General features: G+C 38.4%; 2 protein-coding genes across 2 annotated transcripts in view; one reads left to right on the forward strand and one right to left on the reverse strand.

Moving 5' to 3' along the window:
• Nucleotides 1–7,066, forward strand: part of LOC148850212 (MAR-binding filament-like protein) — a 32,945-nt gene extending 25,879 nt beyond the window's left edge. The window contains exons 4-6 of the mRNA XM_088944347.1: nt 2,140–2,247; nt 6,221–6,465; nt 6,561–7,066. Coding sequence (XP_088800473.1) covers nt 2,140–2,247; nt 6,221–6,465; nt 6,561–6,681 — 474 coding nt within the window. The 3' untranslated portion in view covers nt 6,682–7,066. The remainder of the gene's footprint in view (nt 1–2,139; nt 2,248–6,220; nt 6,466–6,560) is intronic.
• A 4,722-nt stretch (nt 7,067–11,788) lies between these two features.
• Nucleotides 11,789–14,190, reverse strand: GH3.1 (Auxin-responsive GH3 family protein). Its single transcript, XM_088947887.1, has 3 exons — nt 13,770–14,190; nt 13,569–13,670; nt 11,789–13,372 (listed from the first exon to the last, which is right to left on the reverse strand). The coding sequence occupies exons 1-3, from the start codon at nt 14,072–14,074 to the stop codon at nt 11,929–11,931; spliced, it is 1,851 nt and encodes a 616-aa protein (XP_088804013.1). The 5' UTR covers nt 14,075–14,190; the 3' UTR covers nt 11,789–11,928.
• Between the last annotated feature and the right edge of the window lie 5,484 nt (nt 14,191–19,674).

A 19,674-nucleotide genomic window follows, 5' to 3' on the forward strand; every position in this document is an offset into this window, starting at 1 on the left:
ATCTCTTCTACATGCTTTTCTTTCTTTTTAATTTTTAAATTTTAAAATAATAATTTTTTAATTTTATCACAAGCCCGGTGGTAATCCTTTTCCACTCTTTTTTCATTTATTTAAATATTAATTTTCTTAATGCACTGTATTCAGGTCCGATAGGTGATGGAGACTCTTTGAGAGCAGAGATTATGGCCTTGCTACAAGATCTAAGACTGGCTAAACAATGGGGGTTACACCAGATTGAGGTAGAAGGGGACTTTAAACTATTAATTGGGTGGTTGCAGTCAAATAACTTGGGGGCCTGAGTACATCAACAATTCATGAGGGAAATAAACTGCTTAGCAAGAGAGGTTGGGGCATTGTTCAAGTGGACAAGGAGGTCAGCGAATGGACTAGCCGACACCCTTGCAAAGCAAGGAACTTTCAGGGAAAACTTGTTTTGGGCTATTCTTAATCAAAAAGTACTTTTTTTGGGGTAAACACCATTGACTGGGTGGTGACAATGTATTCTCTTAATATGTCTAATGAAAGTTACCATTTTTGATAAAAAAAATAATAATATTTTTAAATATTTAAAATATTTTTTATTTTTAAATTAGTTTACTATTGTTTTTATTAAAATTAATATTTATTGGTTAATTTTAAATTTTTATGCTTTTGTCAATATTTTTATTATTTAAAATGCAAACATTAGACATCTATGATTGATTGTGTAGGTCATTCATAAAATGCATATGAGATACATGGAATCAAAAAGTGTGGTGTGGACCAGTCCACACTCACCAATTTCTCATCTACACTACAGAACACACCCTTAATGGGACAACAGGCCCTAAAAGAACTAAATTTATATTAATTAATAATCTTGTGAGGTGTCCCACTATATTTATAAAGGGAATGCCACTTGCTCTATCCTAACAAGAGGGTTGTTTTCCCTCCTTTAGCCACTTGAAGTGGAGTGACACGTGTCACCCTAGGAAGAGAAGACTTTTTCCCTCCTCTAGCCACTTTAAGTGGGGTGGCACATCTCACCCTGTGAAGATGGAGTTATTTTCCCTCCTTTAACCACTTTAAGTGGGTAACACATGTCACCCTAGGAAGAAAGTTTTATTTTCCCTCCTTAACCCATTTTAAGTGAGGTGACACTTGGCACCCTAAGAAGATAGGGGTGTGGAGTTACCTAACCATCTCCCTCCTCTATATTAACCCCTCTCCTTGTAGGAGAGAGGGCTAATGACATTTTTTTAGCTAATGCTATTTTGTTGATAGAATTTCCAGCAATAAAAGACAAACAAGAGGAGAAAGAGGGGAAGATTGTGGTGTGAAGAAAAAGAAGAGAAGGAGAAAGAGGAAGTTAGGGATTGAAGTGTTTCCTCCACCTCTTCACTATGATACTCCTCAACTTCCTTCATGAGAACTATGTCTTCACTTCTATTTCTTTCACCCTTTCTTTCTTTATTGTTATTTTTTCTCTTTCTCTCCTTGCCTTGTTCATGAAACTTGGCTGGTTATAGTTCATCACACTATATACACCTATAAAATCATTACTTTATGTGAAAAACAACCATCTACAGCCTTGTTCATGAAACTTGGCCAATTATGGTTCCCTCTAAAGCCTAGCTAAAAAAAAAAAAAACTTGGCTGATTATAGTTCCCCACACTATGATAATGCACATAACCAATATTTAAAGGCCAACCTTATTTATGAAATATGGTGACTTATGATCCCTATTTGCATGTCATGCATTAAAAAATAAGTTTGTTGGTTTTCTATCAAATGAAGAGGGAATATATAACAGAGTTTTCAAAGGAAAACTCTCTAGGAAAGTTCTACTTAGTTTAGTCTGTTCATTTGTACTAATTCAGAATCAAGAGGTTTTCTTTGCCCCTAGTAGAGATGTAATTAAGGGAACATCTACATGATTTCCGAATGGGACTTACCCAAATATCAAAAAGCCCAGTTATCAGTCTAATTGAGTGAACTATGTCATGTGAGAAATTATATTACAAATTTTTCACTCACAAATTTATGCTATACACATTCTGTTTTTTATTCTCATCCTTAGGCTAATACAGACAGGTCCTGTTGTAATTTAATGGTTCTGTTTGATCATCACCTAACTATCTTTTATATGTAATATGAAGGAACTATCTGAAGTTAAAAGGAAAAATGCAGCCCTTCAAATGCAACAGTTTGTTGGGGAAGAGAAGAATGACTTATTGGACTACCTGAGATCTCTGCAACCAGAAAAGGTAATCTTTCTGACATTTTTTATCTTTAACTTTTTGTAGCTGGTATTACAACTAATATTTTTCTTACAAGTTGCTTTAGTAGCTTATATGATATCGCAGTTTACAGAGTTAGATACCTTCACTTTGTGATTATTGTTTCTGCATCTTAATTGTCGCATCCATATGGTATTGTTGCTAAAAACAGAAGAGTGAGAGAAAGAGAAATAGGTTGAAGGATGGACCAAAAGATTTATGAAATTGAGGCTGGCCGAAGAGCACTGACTAAATTATGTAGGACCAACTGCTCTGACACCAAATTGACATTGGACTAGTAACCCAAGGATGAGTCTAGGGGGTAATCATTGGCTAAGAGAGGGTTATAGGGATGATATTAGGACTAAAGGTAAGGATTCGAAGGGGTTAGAAAGACTTTGGGTTAAAATTCTGAGAAATATAGCTTATTTTTGGGACCACAGAAAAAAATGTAAGAACTGATGAAGGGATGGAATAGTTAAGGAAATTTAGAGATGTTTAAGATGATGGGTTACAAGGAATGGTTTAATTTGAAGGCATCTTAATCAGACTTTTCACAACAAGAAAAAAGTTCCTTCATAAGAGAATTTGCCAAATTTCCATGAATGAAAATTTTGGTTAGAATTTTTGGATGGAATGGAAGGTGATTGAAACTTGTGTGGAGTGACATAATTTGAGGGCATTTGAAGGTGGTTTGGCACAAAAGGATGAAAATTTCTTAAATGGGAAAAATTAGGGTTTTGATATAAATATGAGAGAAAAACAATTTGGATCATTTTTAATCCTTTAGAAATGTCAAATAATCTCTTTTAATGAAGATTTGGTTGGCTGTTGATGGTTGTGGTTTCTGCTTACAAAATTATAAAGAAGATAGAGAGAGAAAGCTTGAAATCACTCAACTGGCACCTAGAATCACTCACCATACGCACAATAGGCAAAAAAATAAATAAATAGTCCAATATCATTCAGATATTCACCATATTGGTCAATCATACTAGAACTAGACAAATTTTAAGCACATCAAACTCTTAGGCTAAACCCTATCCCTCAGATGTAAAATGACGAGCACACCCTTATTGTCCAAAAATACAAGAGCCCTGATCAATCTCCTCCTTAACTTTACTAGTGCCAGATTAGCAAGGTGAGATGTGGTTGGTTGGTGGAAAGGTGATTCATTTGTGCAAGGCTTATATCACTTTTTGCCTGGAAAAGGTTTAATGGTTAGGTTGTTTGATGTGGCTTCTACTCTCCACTTGCAAGGTGTTTAGAGGTGGCCCCTATTTTCCACTCTTTTGAATTTCACATTAAGGGCAGTTAAGGTTGTCCTTATTTCTGGCCTCTAAAATGATTCCACAGGAAGGGTGCGCATGATAGCTGCTGATATCCTCCAATATGGAATTTTAGAGCTCAGGTGGCTGTGGCTGCTCCCATTTCCACCTCCAATAAGTTTTGAGGCAAGGGAATGTGAGGAAACTTGTGATTTTCTTCTTGACAAATATTGGGATGATGACACCTGTTCTCCCATGGCTTTTGCAATCAGCCAATAAAACCGCGGTGAAAGTGCTTGTCCATGTTACCATCACTTTATGATTTTCTAGAGCTCTGAGTTGGTTGTGGCATCCTGGCTCCAAGAACTGTTATCAATGCTACTTTCTTTTTTTTCTCCACCTCTTTTCTTGGCAGGTAAAAGGGTTAATCATTATTCATTGGTAGCTTGGTAGGTGAAGATGGGTTTTGAAACTAGGTCTATAGTGTAGACACTCAAAGACTTCTCTAACTCATCAAGTTGGAATCTTGACATTGGAAGGATGATTTTCTAAATCTGCTGGACCCTATTCTTTTGTGGTCAGACTCTTAATAAGTTGACTATATGACTTTGGCACAATAACTCCCTGATGAGGAGGGGTTATTTTCATGCTGGTAACATGTCTTAAAGTTTTCTAATTAACAAGTCTTAATCATGTTTTCAACTTCCTTTATCAAAAGAGATCTCAAATTACTTTTATAGTTCATATAGTCGTCAGTTTTTACAGGGATTATACTAATGGTGGAGGAAACATGTTCTGTCAATTTGTACTTTCGTATGTTTTGGTGCATTTATATGCATGGAATAGGCCATTGATGGAAATATTACGCTTGCATGATCCCAGCCTACAGGTATAAGGGCATGTCTTTTTTTCATTTAATTTTTACATTTTCTATGATTTTTTTCTATTTTAAACACTTTTTCTAATAAGAATTATATAGGCAAAAAAGACAAAAACAAAAGGAGTTTGTATGAACATATCCAGTAAGTTTTTTTTTTTTTTTTTTAATGATAGCTTGTCATCTTATTAATGTGTGAGAAAGAACAATAGATATGTACAGTATAATTGGTACAAGCAGTACCCAACACACTCCTACATCCTTTTATGTTCTTCCAACATCATAACCGTTTGTTTGACCCTTCTCTACATTACATCATTCCATTTTCCATCCAACCATCCCTTTTATCTGTGGCTCCCATTGGTACAATCTGTGGCTCTCTGTTGGTGCCCTGTTTTGCTAGAATATAAGACATGCCATTAGCTGATCTTCATACTCAGACAAAGGTGGTGTTCAGATCCCTTTCTGCGTTCCTTGCTTCCCTTACAATATTTGTGTCTGTGGAACTGGATGGTTCTGTTTCAGTCCAGCCATGCTATTATTAGCCTTCAGTCACCTTCCACCACAAGGCCTTTATATTCAAGTGACCTCCTTAACTTTAAACCTTGAAGTACTGCCAATATCTCAGGCCTTTTTTTTTTATGGATCCAATATTTCAGGCTATTGAGTTATTTTGTTTGATTGGTTCTGAAAAGATAGCCCTCACCTCTCCCTCAGGGTCCTGAAAAGGTAGTCTTTATTTCCGGAAACTGTTTTTCAAAGGGGAGTGACTACCCTGTACCTAAAACAGGAAAGCAACTCTCCCATTTATATATTAGATGAGTAGTGAGGTTAGACCCAGCAGAAAATTTACCCAGAAAATATTCCAATTCGAGAGCTGAGATCTCTGTCCCTAGAAACCTCATAAAAGCTCCAACAACTGGCATCCTTTACCTATTTACCCATCATAAACTGGCCCAAAAGCCTGCAGACTTTACATTTACTTCATTGCTTATTAGATCTTGAACGATTAGGATGTGGATTCTCTTCTCACTCTTTTCTTACAAGTACCACCCTGGTAGATTGTTCAGAAGGCAGGCTTTTGATATCATCTTTTCCTTGGTTTTTAGTTGAGTCCATTTGGAGAAATGCCTAAACCTTCTAAAGTGGCTTGAGATGGTTCCAACAACTGGCCAACCAATAAATAGACAAAAAAACACTCACTAATTAGGGCTGTTCATCAAATTGATGAAGCCGGCTAATTTAATTTTTAATAATACCGCTGCAATTTTTAAATTTAAATCTTTTGAACCGACCGGCCAAACTGAAAACCAACCCAAACGATACAACCCAAGTTGGCTTGTTTTCACTAATGGTTGGTCAGTTTCGGGTGACCAACTCCCCAACCCAATCAGGTCAGTTTGGTTGGCCAAACAACCTACAAAGGAAACAACGAACAGACCCATGAACACCCCTATCACTAATTTTGTCCTTGCAAATTTGATTTTGATTTGTCGAACCACCGAATTCTTCATTACTAATTATCAGGAGAGGTTTGATACAAAATCTCCTTGGTGTTTATTGGGCGAATTAGAAGTAATGCCCCAAAAAGCTTTTTATTTTTTTCTTTTTTGAACTTTTTGGTTACATGGAAGGGGTTTAAAATTTAAACTAAAGTGTACTCCACAAATAGAGAGTAGTTAGATGCATATGGAGAGTCCTTTGGTTTTCAACAACAGAGCCAGGTGGAAGATCCCTGTGTCATTTGAAGTTTGTAATCCCTGACTAGCAGATCTATCCCCTATGAGTGGTTCTTTACTTCTGTTTCTATGAACAGGTGGCTGAGCTGTCAGAACCAGCATCCCCTGAATTGCAAGAAACCATTCATAGTGTCGTACATGGGCTCCTTGCAACCCTTTCTCCTAGGATGCATTCTAAGACTTCTCTCTCTGATAACACATCAACTAGAATCATGAACATTGCAGCAGAAGAAGATTGTACTGAACTTGTTGAGAACACTTCCATCCAATTCCAGCCCATCATTTCAGTCACTCGGGATTACCTTGCTCGCCTGCTTTTCTGGTATGTCCATCTTCTTCATTCTATACTTCTCATGCTTTTAATTAGGTTGGTGGATTCTTAACTCATTACTAATCTAATGCTTTATTGGTCTTAAGGTGCATGCTACTAGGACACTACCTCAGAGGCCTTGAGTACCGGCTGGAGCTGATGGAACTGCTGACCTTGTCTAGTGATGTGGAATCCAATGATGCTTCAAATGGTGAGCTAGTTGCTTAGGAGTTCTTATTCTTGTTGGCATGAAGAAAATCAATGTACAGGAACAGCTACGTTGAGGTCTCTTGGCAATTTTGGATTATGATTTATGGGAATTCATGGTTCCTCCTAAGATACTGAGGCAGGTTTTTTAAGACCTGTGTCACAATAATCCATAGCTGAGGTTCCCAAGTTCCTTTGCGAGTAAAGCTTGAAATGTAGGCCTAAGAAATGCTGTTTTTTATAGCTTCATCATGTAATTTTTGTTTATGCATGCAACTAGTTTCTAGATGTTTAAAAAGAATGCATTGCAATTGCAACCACGAAAAAAAAGGAAATAACAATTGTTTCTCTGAACTTATTGTAAATTTGTACGAGGAAAAAAAAGTAGAATATTCAGAATCTCAAATGAGAGCCGAAGTTTTTATGTAAAAAAAAAAAAAAGTGGCTTAAAATCTCAAATTTTTAATATCTAAAACTGGTACATACTCCATAGAGTGAGACAGTCATGTAGATTTGGTCAAATTGCAGTTCCACTTCCACCCAAGGTTCAAAATTCGGTCGATGATTGGTACGCGAAATGAAGGTATAACAATCAATCATGATTTAATATGCAAGAAAGAGAGTGCTGGAATCCGAAATCCAGTCATCGGGTTGATTGGGTCAATGGTCTAATTGTTCGGGTTGGATTTTTTTTACCAAGTTAATGTGTTTTGACTTTTCTCCAGATTTTACTTAATGTGAACCTGAAATCTTGACTGAGTGACAGTTCAAATGGTTCATCGGGTTGGATCAACAATGAATTGAAAACACTTCTCGAACCAATTCAAATGTAAAAGCTTTGGTCAATCCTTTCGCCAGCAATAGAATCTTTCCATTTCATATGTATGGTTTCTTAGGAAGCACTCATGTACCTTTATTGCTTGCTCAATCTGTTTCACCGAGAGAGGTGTTCCCTTTACCAGTTACCAGCGGCTTTGGTGGGAAGATGTTTCCTATAAAAGAGCTAATCGGAAACACGGACGTTGTAGGAAGAAAGAGTTGAAACTTGAAAATTGAAATTTCATCTCCATTTTCAAGTCTTTGTATTTTGTTTTTGTATGACTACGCAAATTACGGTACATTAATGGACTTGTCTTTGTCTCCTCTTTAACTGTAGAAAATGTAGATACGTCCCCAAAGTAAAAGACGGGAGTGGGAGTGGACAAAGAAACATGGAAACTAATACGGATTGGTCTACAAAATTGCACGGGCTCCCATTGGGCACTGGTCAAGTGACTAAGCTCCGCCCAAAACCCAGCAGTTGGTCATGACTTTTTGTCACGACTCACGACTAGTTTAGCTGGGGTTTTTATTGTTCAGTCCATCTTTACAAAGTTACAAATTTTAACTCCACCGTATAAATAGGATAAGTCCTGACTATGACTATGGATCGATGCTAAACTTACAAGCAAGATATGGTTTATTATTGGGACTAGTAATAGATTAAGAGAAGGTTGTAACTTAAAATTCTGAGGTGGAGTGCAGTCTATTTATCCCAGATGGTCAAATATACTAAACTTTAAACTATTCTGATAAAAGTCCTAAACAGATTTTGTTGGCTGAGGGTTTGAGGCGTTGGGGCGGGTGCGGTCTCGTCCTGAACCTTTGAAACGAGAGAACAGGGGAGGATGTTTCAGTCAAACTTGCTGTAGCCGCGAGAACGTGCCTCGTGAACATTTTGATTTGGGGAATGTTGCAAACTTTTCAACCTTATTAGTTATATATTCAAGAACCAAAAACGAAATTCCGCCCTTCAAACTAGGTGGAAATCATCTAAACCCTTCCATAAAGATGAGATTTTTTACCTTTAATAAACCCTAAAACACTTACACGCTTAGTTTCGAATGAATACAAATATAAATATATAGAGTGCAAAATTTTATATTATTTTGTATATATTTACATTTATACTCTTTCCAAATTTTGGAAATAATATAAATAAAATTTTAAAAATGTAAAATTTTGTGTTTTATATGTATTTGACTATTTATACTTTTTCCAAATTGAGCCAAAGGAATTGATGAACATATACGGCCAAATCTATAAGAATCAATTGGTATCCGATACATAGGCATCCACCCTTGCTCATTAAGCACGATAACCCAAAGGAGAGGGCATTAGGTCAAGAAGGACAAGTGGCAGCCACAGGAGCACAGGTGATGTCATGGCTTCAAGTGGCCAATAACGAACGACCTAGAGCGGGGCCCAGCATTGTACGACATACGTAAGAGGTAAGACGTGCCTGCCAACATATTATAAAACAAGTATTCCGAGATTTCGGACACGTGTTGCAGACTAACCAATCAAGTTTAGTCTCGAGAGGTGAGTCACTTTGCCTATATAATGGTAGGCAATAGGCATTTACTCATTTACCCGCCACCTTAAATAGAATCACTTACCTTGCATACCTGCTAGGCTGGTACTCATTCCCTTTTTCTCTTGGGACTCATCGAACTTTGACTGTTAGACTCCTCACCCCGGGGCCTTCGAATCTCAAAGTTCTTAATTACAATAACTTTTGGAATTCGAGACATCCATTTCATCAACAAAATGACAAATAAAAATTTGAGGACAAATCTCATCCAAAATAACACATTAGAAAATTTATACTGAATTTGATTTCAGAAAAAAAATCACAGAAAAAGGTAAAAAATAAAAACATAATTAAAAATCCTTAAAGGTTGTGTTTGGTTTTGAGATAGGAAGTAACAATAGAACCATAAAATCGGAGGTAAAGTTCTTAAGAACTTTCTGTTTATCTATTAATTATTTTCCTATCAAAAGTGATGGCGATCAAAGTCACCAAGTAAGGAATGTGAGGTCTACGGGGCTCCTCGAACAAGGATTCAATCCAAATACAAGAAAAAGGCAGGTCAGAGAGTTCGGGGTGATATTGTAGGCTTGGAACTCTGACGTTTAAGTCATTAGAATGGTTAATTTTTGTTTTTTTTTTTTTTTTTTTGAAAAAATTAGGACGGTTGAGTTATACAAGTTAAGTTAAGAGAAATAAATTCAATATAACCATTAAATTTTGAAATCTACCTTTATATACGACAGGTACTCATGTCAACCGATGCGTGGGGATAATGCAATGTAACTTATCTTCTCTGGTCTTTACCGTCTCTAAAACTTAGCGGCAGTCAAGTATCCATTTTTCTCTTTTTTTACATTTTAATTTGAAAAAAAAAATTATGAAAACAGTCCGTTTAAATGACTTGCATTCCTTATAGGCTCTCACCTCGTATTTGGACTGAGCCTTTGTTCGAGGAGCCCAATACACCTCATATTCCTTATTAGGTGCCCATATTAGGGTTGTTCATGGATCGGGTTGGACTAGTTTATTAAGATTTTTTCAACTGATTCGATCTAATTGGGTTGCCTGAAATTGAAATCGAAATGTTAAACAAAAATGACTTAGTCGGCTTGAGTTGGACTGGGTCGGTTTCAACTCTAAGTTTAACCATGGTAATAAATTGGTAGATTAGGCATCAGAGAAGTAGCTAACAACATCATCCAGCAAGGAAAACACATAAATTAAGAAAAAACATACCAATAACTTTGTGAATAAGGAGCACCCCTCAATCAACTTATCAAGAAAATAGAAAGTCAAACTGTATTAGAGAAGAGAAAGAAGACTGAAATTTGTATATTTTAAAAAACCTTCTAATCTAAATAAAAAAATGACACCTAATTCTAAGTGTAATTGGTTGCATACTTGGTGTAAAAGACCATAGAAATTAAGATCATTTGATTCTTTTTTTTTAACTTTTCCAAAAAAATTCATTGTCTAGTTGCCTTACATACTTTCCATTAATGTCATTACTAACTATAAGACTAGAAATTAAGTTAGGTTGTAATTAGGATAGAGGCAAGTTAGTTAAGTAAAAACTAAGTAGGTTGTAATTACTAATTACGAACTAACTACTAACTACTAATTTGATTCGGTTCAGGTACAACCCAAAATCGGCCAGTGCTGAAAAAAAACCCGACCAACTCAAGTTAAATCAGTTCAAATTGGTCAATTTGGTCGGATTGAGTCTTCTTATCAACAGCCCTACTCTTCGCCCTCGTAATTGGTTCGTTACGAGAAGAAGACTGTCTTTTTAGCTTTTTTTTTTGGATTTGTTTACTTATATAAAAATTAAATAAAATAGGTCAAAGAAAAGTATTTTATCTCATCCTCTCTCCTATGCTTTTTTTTAACCAAGCTCAGAAAAATCACTTTAGTCTAGATTAACCAATGCTTTGAAGATAAACATGGACAAGCATGGCTATTAGTCATCACTGCTTAAGTCCTTATTGAAGAGTCAATATATTAACTATTATAAATTAAAAAAAAAAAAAAGTTTAGAGCAAAATCGTGGAAGCTTAAAGAATCTTGCAACCTGTACCTTTCAAAGCTATTTATGATACAGAGGAATGATCATGTTACCTTCAGCACAGCACATGACAATAAGCTCATGTAACTATTTTTGTGCAATCACTAATTCATCCAACGAAGGTTGAATGAGAATTAAGAAACGAAGTTGGGAGTGGTCAAGCACAGGCGAGATGGGGGTAAGTATATTATTATTAGTGCTTTGAGTTAATTAGTTCATTATCTTGTGATGTTTTATATTTTTCTTGTGGGGTTTCCAGTTTCCACAGCTCTGACGTCCCAGAGATTTATAGACTAGAATAACAACTCTAAGCGACAAATATATAAAAACGCACCGACAAGGGAAGATCGAACTCTACTACATGTATGCCTCGTGCCTTCCCTGGGCGATGCTTTTCGGTGAAGGTCTCAAGGAATATAGTAACTGCACGTTTGCTGAAATCCTTTCATTCAAGTAAAGACCGACCGACCAGCGGACGGAAGCTTGAATTATTATCTATTTCTTACTCTCTCTCTCTCTCTCTCTCTCTCTCTTCTCTCTCTCTCTCTCTCTCTCTCTAATTTACATCTGTTACCAGGAGAACAAGGAGCTGTAAAAGAGTTGCAGGTTTAGTACTGGAAAAAGAAGTAAAAGTGAAAGAACGAAACATACACGATAGTCCACTATGTTTCGTTTAGAGGATGTTAGTTTGATCCTATAAAGGCCTGGCCTGAAAATGAAACGTCGAAAGACACTTTTCACAAAAGCTAATTAAAGAGGAGAGAATAACAAAAGAAAAGAAGCTAGAAAATGATACAAATTAAAAGGAAAAGAATAACAAGTGTAAATAAAAGTTAATTTTTTGCAAAAGCTAGGCAGCTGGTTGAGTTGGTGGGCTAGACATTCTGAATTTATTCGGTTCGCCTGACGTTCCGTCACCTCGTCGTTCTGGGGTCCAATGTGGGCAGGCTGGGCTAAAATGCACTGAGACCACTCTGGAGTCAAGTAGCTCCATGATAGGTGTAAAGTTAACACACCTTGGCACCTTGTATTGGTTGATTGAAGCACCCCTTGAGATTGCGTAGTCCATTAGCGCTTCAAATGTACCGCTTTTAACTACCCTTATTTCCAATGGACCGATCGAGCTGTCCGCCACCCGACCTTGTCTGTAGACCGAGTTCAGTGACTCTTCCATGGCGAGACAACACTTGTTCAGCACCTCATCAGTCGGCCCATTCCCTGGGTCCTTCACCAGTAACTCCCAATAGATCACGTAATGCCCTGGGATAGTCTTGGTGTCGGCATAGCTTGTGTACTCGACCACGCTACTGTTGAACTCGCGCAAGAGCTTTGACGCGTTTTCGACCGCACTCTGCAACTCTGCTTCGTCAGTCTTGTCTGAGTCGATGCTCAGCAGCACGTTCTTTCTCCTCACAAAGTGAAACTGCGGGGCCGAGTTGTGGAACCCGGTCACTCGAAGTATGTCCCCGACTCGGTAGCGGTACAGGCCGGCGTATGTGGTTATTACCAGTTCGTACTCTTTCCCTATCTCTACATCGACAAGGTCGACGAGGCGGGGAGGAGGGGAGTCTCGAGACAACAGGGAAGCCGATGTTGGATCATGAGGTAGGAATTCGAAGTAGCCCATGTTGGGCATGATGGTGTAGGCTACCTCGGACGGCTTGCACATGGGTTTCAGGTTCAGGCCGAAGTAGCACTCGGAGGACGCGTACATGGTGCATGCCAGCGGCAAGCCACCGCTGTAGTAATCAAGGGTGGGAATGTATTGCGCCATGGCACCCGTGACGATCACGTCAAGGTACTTGGTTTTAGGCCAAATTCTGTTGATAATTCCTTCCCACTTCTCTCCAGAGCACTCACTGGTAATGAATTCAGCCAATTTGGGGTTGGGTTTAAGGCGAGACACCATACATTCCCGGATTGAAGGATCAGTTATCTTGGAATTCAAGGTCCCAGTAGCGATGTCATGGACGAGTTCTCGCCAATTGAGTTGAAGGAAGCGGATGGCTCTGAGTAGGCCGGAGGCGAAAACGGCACCTACTCGGAGGACCTCTTCGCGCTGGTAGAGGCCACAGAGCATCTGGGTGTACATGCTTTGGAAGGAGTCAGGGCATAGAATGGCTTCGTTGGGGCTGGTGTAGACATTGTAAGGGTCGTAGGGCCTGGTCTTGAAGTGGTCACTCTTGTAGTAGCTGGTGAGAACTGGGCGGGCCAACAGTCCACCTGGCGTCTTTGTCTCTGATTTGACGAAGTAGAAGTAAAGAGCCTTCCCCTTGTCTAGTCCCGGTACATAACTGTCCGAAAGCAAGACGAAAAGAATGAAGAGACGTTAAACGTTATTTTCCTTCAACCAACCCCATAAAATACACTCGGAGTCTCTCAGACCCAGTTCAGGGGTAAATCATAAAATGCACATCTTTTCTTTCTTTAGCTTGCTAGCTATAGCCAGAAGCTAAAATTAAACAGAACAATAGTGACATGAATGCTTACAGGTTCATTACAGGTGTAAGAAGACCGTAGAGCAGCTGACGACGGTCCAACTCTGCTTGAATGGTGGGCATGAGCTTTCTTTCACCCGCAGAAGTTCCAGAACTGTGAGACCGCAAAAGAAAGTTATCAGCATTAAAGGTTTTGGGCAGTCAAGGTCGTTTATAATAGTTTCGGATAAATATATGAAAGGAAACTAATTACCTGGTGAGGAACTCAGAGATGGGATGTGCTGATAAGATGGCGGAGCGATCGCCATTAGCAATACGTTGGATTTCAGGCTGAAGATCCTCGTAAGTGATCACGGGGATCTTCGATTTGAAGGTGTCACGATCGGTCGACCCACCCAGCTGGTAACGCCGGAGGTACTCGGTTTCGGCATTTTGAGTAAGAATCTCAGCCAACACCTTCTGTTGAACCGAGTCGGCATTTTTTGTCATGTCTTCGATGAACTGAAGCGCCGTGGCGTGTTTTTCGCTGGAGGACGAGATTGAAGAATCCACAGCCATCGTTGAAGAGAAAAGAGTAGCTGAGCAAAAGAGCGAGAGAGCGAGAGAGCGAGAGAGCGAGAGAGAGAGAGGGGAGATTGACGCTTTGGTTAATTGGCTTAGGTTGGGGATGTGGACTGCAAGCTAACAAAGGAGTATTTATAGCCTTATAGGCGAGTCCGGTTGAGTGACACGCAATAGATAGCGTCAGGGCGGGCCCACCGGGTAAGAAAGCTCGGGCGGGAGAGGGAGCCATGCAGGTTTCAGGTCGTCGACAGGAAAATATATTTGACGCCGGACGCGTAGGGAGAAGAGGGAACAGAGATGGGTCCACACCACGTCATGTTGCCGCCCATAGACCGTACATTGGTCCATGTACGGCCAAATCAGCAAATCCCAAGCTGGCAGTTCGTCCGGGTGTACGCGTCAGCGAGCCACGCGGCCTCTTGTGGCGAGGCTGTTTGCCCTTGACAACGATAGCCAGCCGGCCTAGTCGGCAGTTTCCACTGTTGCTGACGTTGCAAAATGGGACCGATGCCTACTAAACTAGTAAACCAGGACTCACAGTGTCATGGAAAGACACAGGAGGTGAGACCACTGACCAGAGTCTAATGGCCTGAACCAAACTTCTCTCACTTCTAGACGAGTTGAATTGAAAGTTAGGAAGGTTGGCAATTTATCACAATCTTCAATAGTTATAAAACTATAATTAATACACACAATACAGCAGTGATAAGACATTATCCAATCACGTTCCATCTTCAATATTTTTTCTTTATTTTCACATACTTTTTCTCTGAGAAAATAAATAAAGAAATAAAAAAGCGAGGCTTCTTTGTTTCTGTACTTGCTCTCTAATTCCCGTCCTTATCTTTGTTTCTGTTTTGGGCCTATCTACTGATAAATTGTCTCCACTGGACATATTATTAGGCGTAGGTACAGAGAAGACAGACACAAAACATCCGTCCTTTACTTACAGAACATAGACATACGTAATATACGTTGCATGTGCAGTGGATCAAGAACCCACCATCTTAGGAGATATCCAACACCTTGGATCATTTAACTGAGACCCGCTAAATAGTCCCCCCCCGGAAAAGAAAAATGAAATTACTGTAAATCGTTCAGACAAATTCTTTGCTTCTAAACGGGGTTACACAAATCACAACAGCTCATGATTCTTTCATACAATTACACGAATCTAATCAAGCCAGATCTTTCAATTTGACTTTTGACTTGTTCATTCCATTTATTTACAGGCCAATTGCCTAAGTTCAAGGTCTTCTTCATTCATTATTGTAGCTTATGTTCTTCGCTTAGCTTTCAAACCGAGTAAGGAGTAACCCTTTGAAATCATGTTGATATTTTTTTTTACATTAAGACAAATAATGTAGGAGACATCACCTCTTAATTACAACTATTAGTGCTTAGTTCTTAAATGAGACGTGACAACATGCATATACCTGACACTGTACACATGCATGTGTTGCTTCTTTGTTAAAGATATCCTAATCAGGCTTTTCCAGCGATTATAGAAAATGATAGACGTTAATCATCTTAAATTGCTTACCAACTTAACGTGTCAAGGGCAACTCAAAGATATAGAGCCCACAAAAATCTAAGGATGTGTTTGGGAATGCTTCCTCAATGGGCTTCTTGTATTTTAAAAGTCTGATATGTAAACGTTTAAAAAAAAATTGTTTAGCTTTTGGTAGGGATGGCAATTTCTCCCATAAAATCGGGTTTTGCCCCGAACGGGGTGGGTTTTTCATGACCCTAAACAATGACGGGGTGGGGACGGGAAAAATAATTTTTCTCTGAATCGGGTATGGGGCGGGGGCGGGTTTTGTATATAAATCCCCGAACCCGAAGGTAAATTAGTAAAACATATCTAGGTTTAATATTGATATTTAAAATATCTCTAAGTTTTCTCTAAATTTTTAAAATCCTAGGATCCCATAATTTTATTTTTGAATTATCACTAAAGTATTATAATTCAATTCTAAAACACCCCCAAATTTCTATATCCTATGTATAAATTGTACATAAAATAAATATTTTTTTAAGTAATTGCTTTGGAGCGGGAAAAATTTAGGAATTCCCCGTCCTCAATGGGGAATGAATGCTCTGCCCTAAACCCGCCTCGCCACTGGGGACAGAGCAGGTACGGGGCAAGGTATCGTGAATTCGGGGCGAGGACGGGGAGGGGGTGCCCCGCCCCACTGCCATTCCTAAGCTTTTGCATTTGTGGAAAGCTATATTGAAAAAAGGGGTGAGGGATAAAAAGCAATCGACCAAACACTTAAGAAAATGCCCTTTAATGTTTGGTTAGCAATTTTTCCAAATTCCATGTAGGTGTTAAGCATTAATGTCTTCTTCAAAAAATGGCACTACATCATTGTCACATTTGAAATCAGTTTTTTGGAAAACATTTGCTATATGTTTGGTATAACTTACATTTATTTAAAAAGTGTTTGTATTTGATTTGTCTTCAAAATTAGGGAAAAGTCATTGGTAAATGTTTTCCTACTATTTATTGGCAGCTAGGTGACATTAGGCACGTATAAGCGGAATAGTAAATAAACACCATGGTGTTTGAGGAAAATGTTAAAATGAAACTTCTCCCAACAGTTGGCTTGCACACAAACTAAGATAAAAGTTTATTAGATAAACAGGCTTACCAAATAACATTTTGATACAAACCCTATATGGCAATGAAATGGCATCATTTATCAAAGAAATGAAAGTCATACCAAACACTACTAATTGGTTAACCATTTTTCTAAAAAAAAAAAAACAATTTCTCATACCACAACTTGAAAATTGAGAGAGGTGAGATCTAAGAAAATACTGGTGTTTTCCCATTTTTTCTACTATTGATAACAATAACACACTGGCATGGCATTGAAAAACACCTATATAAAAACGCCTCTCAAAAAATAACATTGATTGCAAACACCGCCCATATTACCCACTCTTTCTCGCTTCTGGCTAAAAAATTGTTGGTAGTAGTACTTATTTCATGCCGCTCCACAAATTAAGCTAATTTCAGTTGAAAGCAGCAGTAGTAATGAAAATTCAAAATGACATAGTGCTTGGTTAGGTAAATTGACAGCCCTTTTTGTGGTCCAAGGTGGCTGCTTCCTCATACTTTGAAGGTTGAACTGCAACCGGTTACATCATTTTCTTTTTTTTAACTTTGGTTCATTATGAGGTCATGTGTTGATAGACCAGCTATTGGTATTATTTAATTTATCCTGATAAGTTGGGCCGACAGCACTATACTTCTAAAACTAGGGTATAAGACTACGCTTCCACATGGCTATGCCAATGAAGCATGGCCTCAGCTAGTAGAGTAAATAATTCTTCAACAAGTTTGGAAACAACCGATCTGTATATCCGGGTATACTATTACTATTACGTAAGCAGTAATCACTTTGAGGTAGGTTGCTTAATCTGTTTTGGGTAGTTAAGATGATGATGAAATTGTGACAATCGATTATACCAATCAGACGGCAGCTAGGCTTCTAGATGCATAAGGTGTATGTATCTCTGTGTGTTTAAAATATAAAAAATGCATTGAAGGAGCTGAGGCAAAGGGTAAATGAACGAATATAACAAATTAAATGGAAATGGTGATGGCGTGTACCAAACTCCATTCCATGACTTGCTGGTAAATATGAGGACAATTAATGTTCGGTACCAAGATTTGGAGGTATTCTAACTCTAAAGATTCTATGCAGCCTGAGTAATTCAAAAGTCTTGAAAAAGGAAAGCAAGAAGTGGAATCAAGCTCTTTCTTTTTTTTTTTTTTTTTTTTATTTCTACTGGTCGTCATGGTTAGGTAACTTTCAACAAACTGAATTTTTTCAGATGTTGACTTGTCAACAACTATAACAAGGGACTCTGCTCTTATGGGGTGCTCCTTTTGTCTTAAATATATGGAGTTAGTTACATGAATCCTGTTCCGTCACATTATGGTATTTAAATCATTTTTCACTATTTTCACCCAAATCCTTTTTCATCTGTCCCAAATTATCTTAAACCTTTAGGCTTGTAACAGATCACTTCTTTTAATAGATGTTTGACTTGGCTCTCAAATTTGAATTATTTAAATGCAAAACCACCATTAATACTCTCTGCATCGTTAATTTAGCTCATACAATTATTATAATAATAGTCTAAATAACAAAAATGAATGATGAAGACTTTGATAGCTAAAATCAAACGTAGCCCATGCTCATATATGCGTGTGCTGATGTAGGACAGACTATGTTAGTCATACAAACAAGCCATGCGTGAAGACATGGAGACAGTAGACCGTAGTGTTGTCTCATACTTGTGGAGCTCAATCAAGATGATTTGGGCCCAACATACTTACAATGGACGTCACTGAGGTCTGAGGGGTGACATACATATATATAACAAAGAACCCTAACAATCTATCTATCTATCTAAGAAACAAATCTTTACAAGCCGCCCAGCCTTTCCATTTTGTCAACCTAATAGATTCCACATACCAGTTGGTTTAATTTATTCTCTGTTGTTTCGTAACTCATGCTTCATGTACATTGTACCGAAACCAGAATAATTGAAAACGGACTCAAATTAAAAGGGAAGCAACTGATATCAGCCCACATATGAAAACGATTCCCTGGACAACCATCAGCTCTGTATTTGCATCAGTCCAAAGAAAAGCGAAAATAAAGGTCTGATGGGCCCAAAATAGCAATTGCCTGTGCCTGTCACAAGAACAGCAAACATATTCCTATTTTTGCAGCTTCTATATCATAACTGTCATTAAAAGAATTTATACGACTGAAATGGGCTTCAAGAAAACCCACTTTCATGCCCGACTGTTAAATGGTAATGCCTGCAGGAATCAAATCCGGGTATCCATTCCAAATTAACTGGTTTAATTCTTTATGAATGGTCTGTTTGCCCACTGACAAAACAAACAGAAGTGAGTTGGCAGTCCTCTTGTATGAAACCCAATTAACAGGGAAAGGGTACATTGGGCTCACTGGGCCCGTAACAATTTAAACCTTAGGGGCCGACCCAGATTTAGAACGGATTTAGATTGTCCAGGTCCAGCCCAGACAGGAAAGATAAACATATATAAAAGATGGGGGCTCATATGGGTTGGCAGGTCGGGTCGGCAAAAGACCACTACAAACCCTACCATCTGTTATACATGCACTGACCATACCACCTACTAACCATGCACCAGTCCGCGTGGGCTATCTTCTGCCAGAGGCAGAGAGCCAGAAAGAAACTGTTATCGTAACCATACATAAAAAGTGATATCAAGTGCGCTCCCTAACAAAATATCGGTCTGTGCTTTAAACAAAATAAATAAAAAAAGAGAGAAAGAAACAATCGTCTGTGTTAAATGTGGGTCTAAAAGCAAGATTGTAGGGAAAGGTGGAGGTGATGGTGGCAAGCAGGATGGTCCCTTTAGTACTGCCTCGTGAAACTTCCGATTCAATCATGTTCATCAAGCCATGGCCACCGTGTAACATTACACGTGAAGATTTTTAACTCCATGCACATTTTGCCCGACCTATGGAGTCAAAGCCCTATCCAACCACGCCGAAGGTAAGTGGAGAATGACTTCACAT

This window comes from Nelumbo lutea, chromosome 5 (assembly GCF_056320005.1).
Source record: "Nelumbo lutea isolate HS-2025 chromosome 5, American lotus-T2T, whole genome shotgun sequence".
NCBI lineage: Eukaryota > Viridiplantae > Streptophyta > Magnoliopsida > Proteales > Nelumbonaceae > Nelumbo > Nelumbo lutea.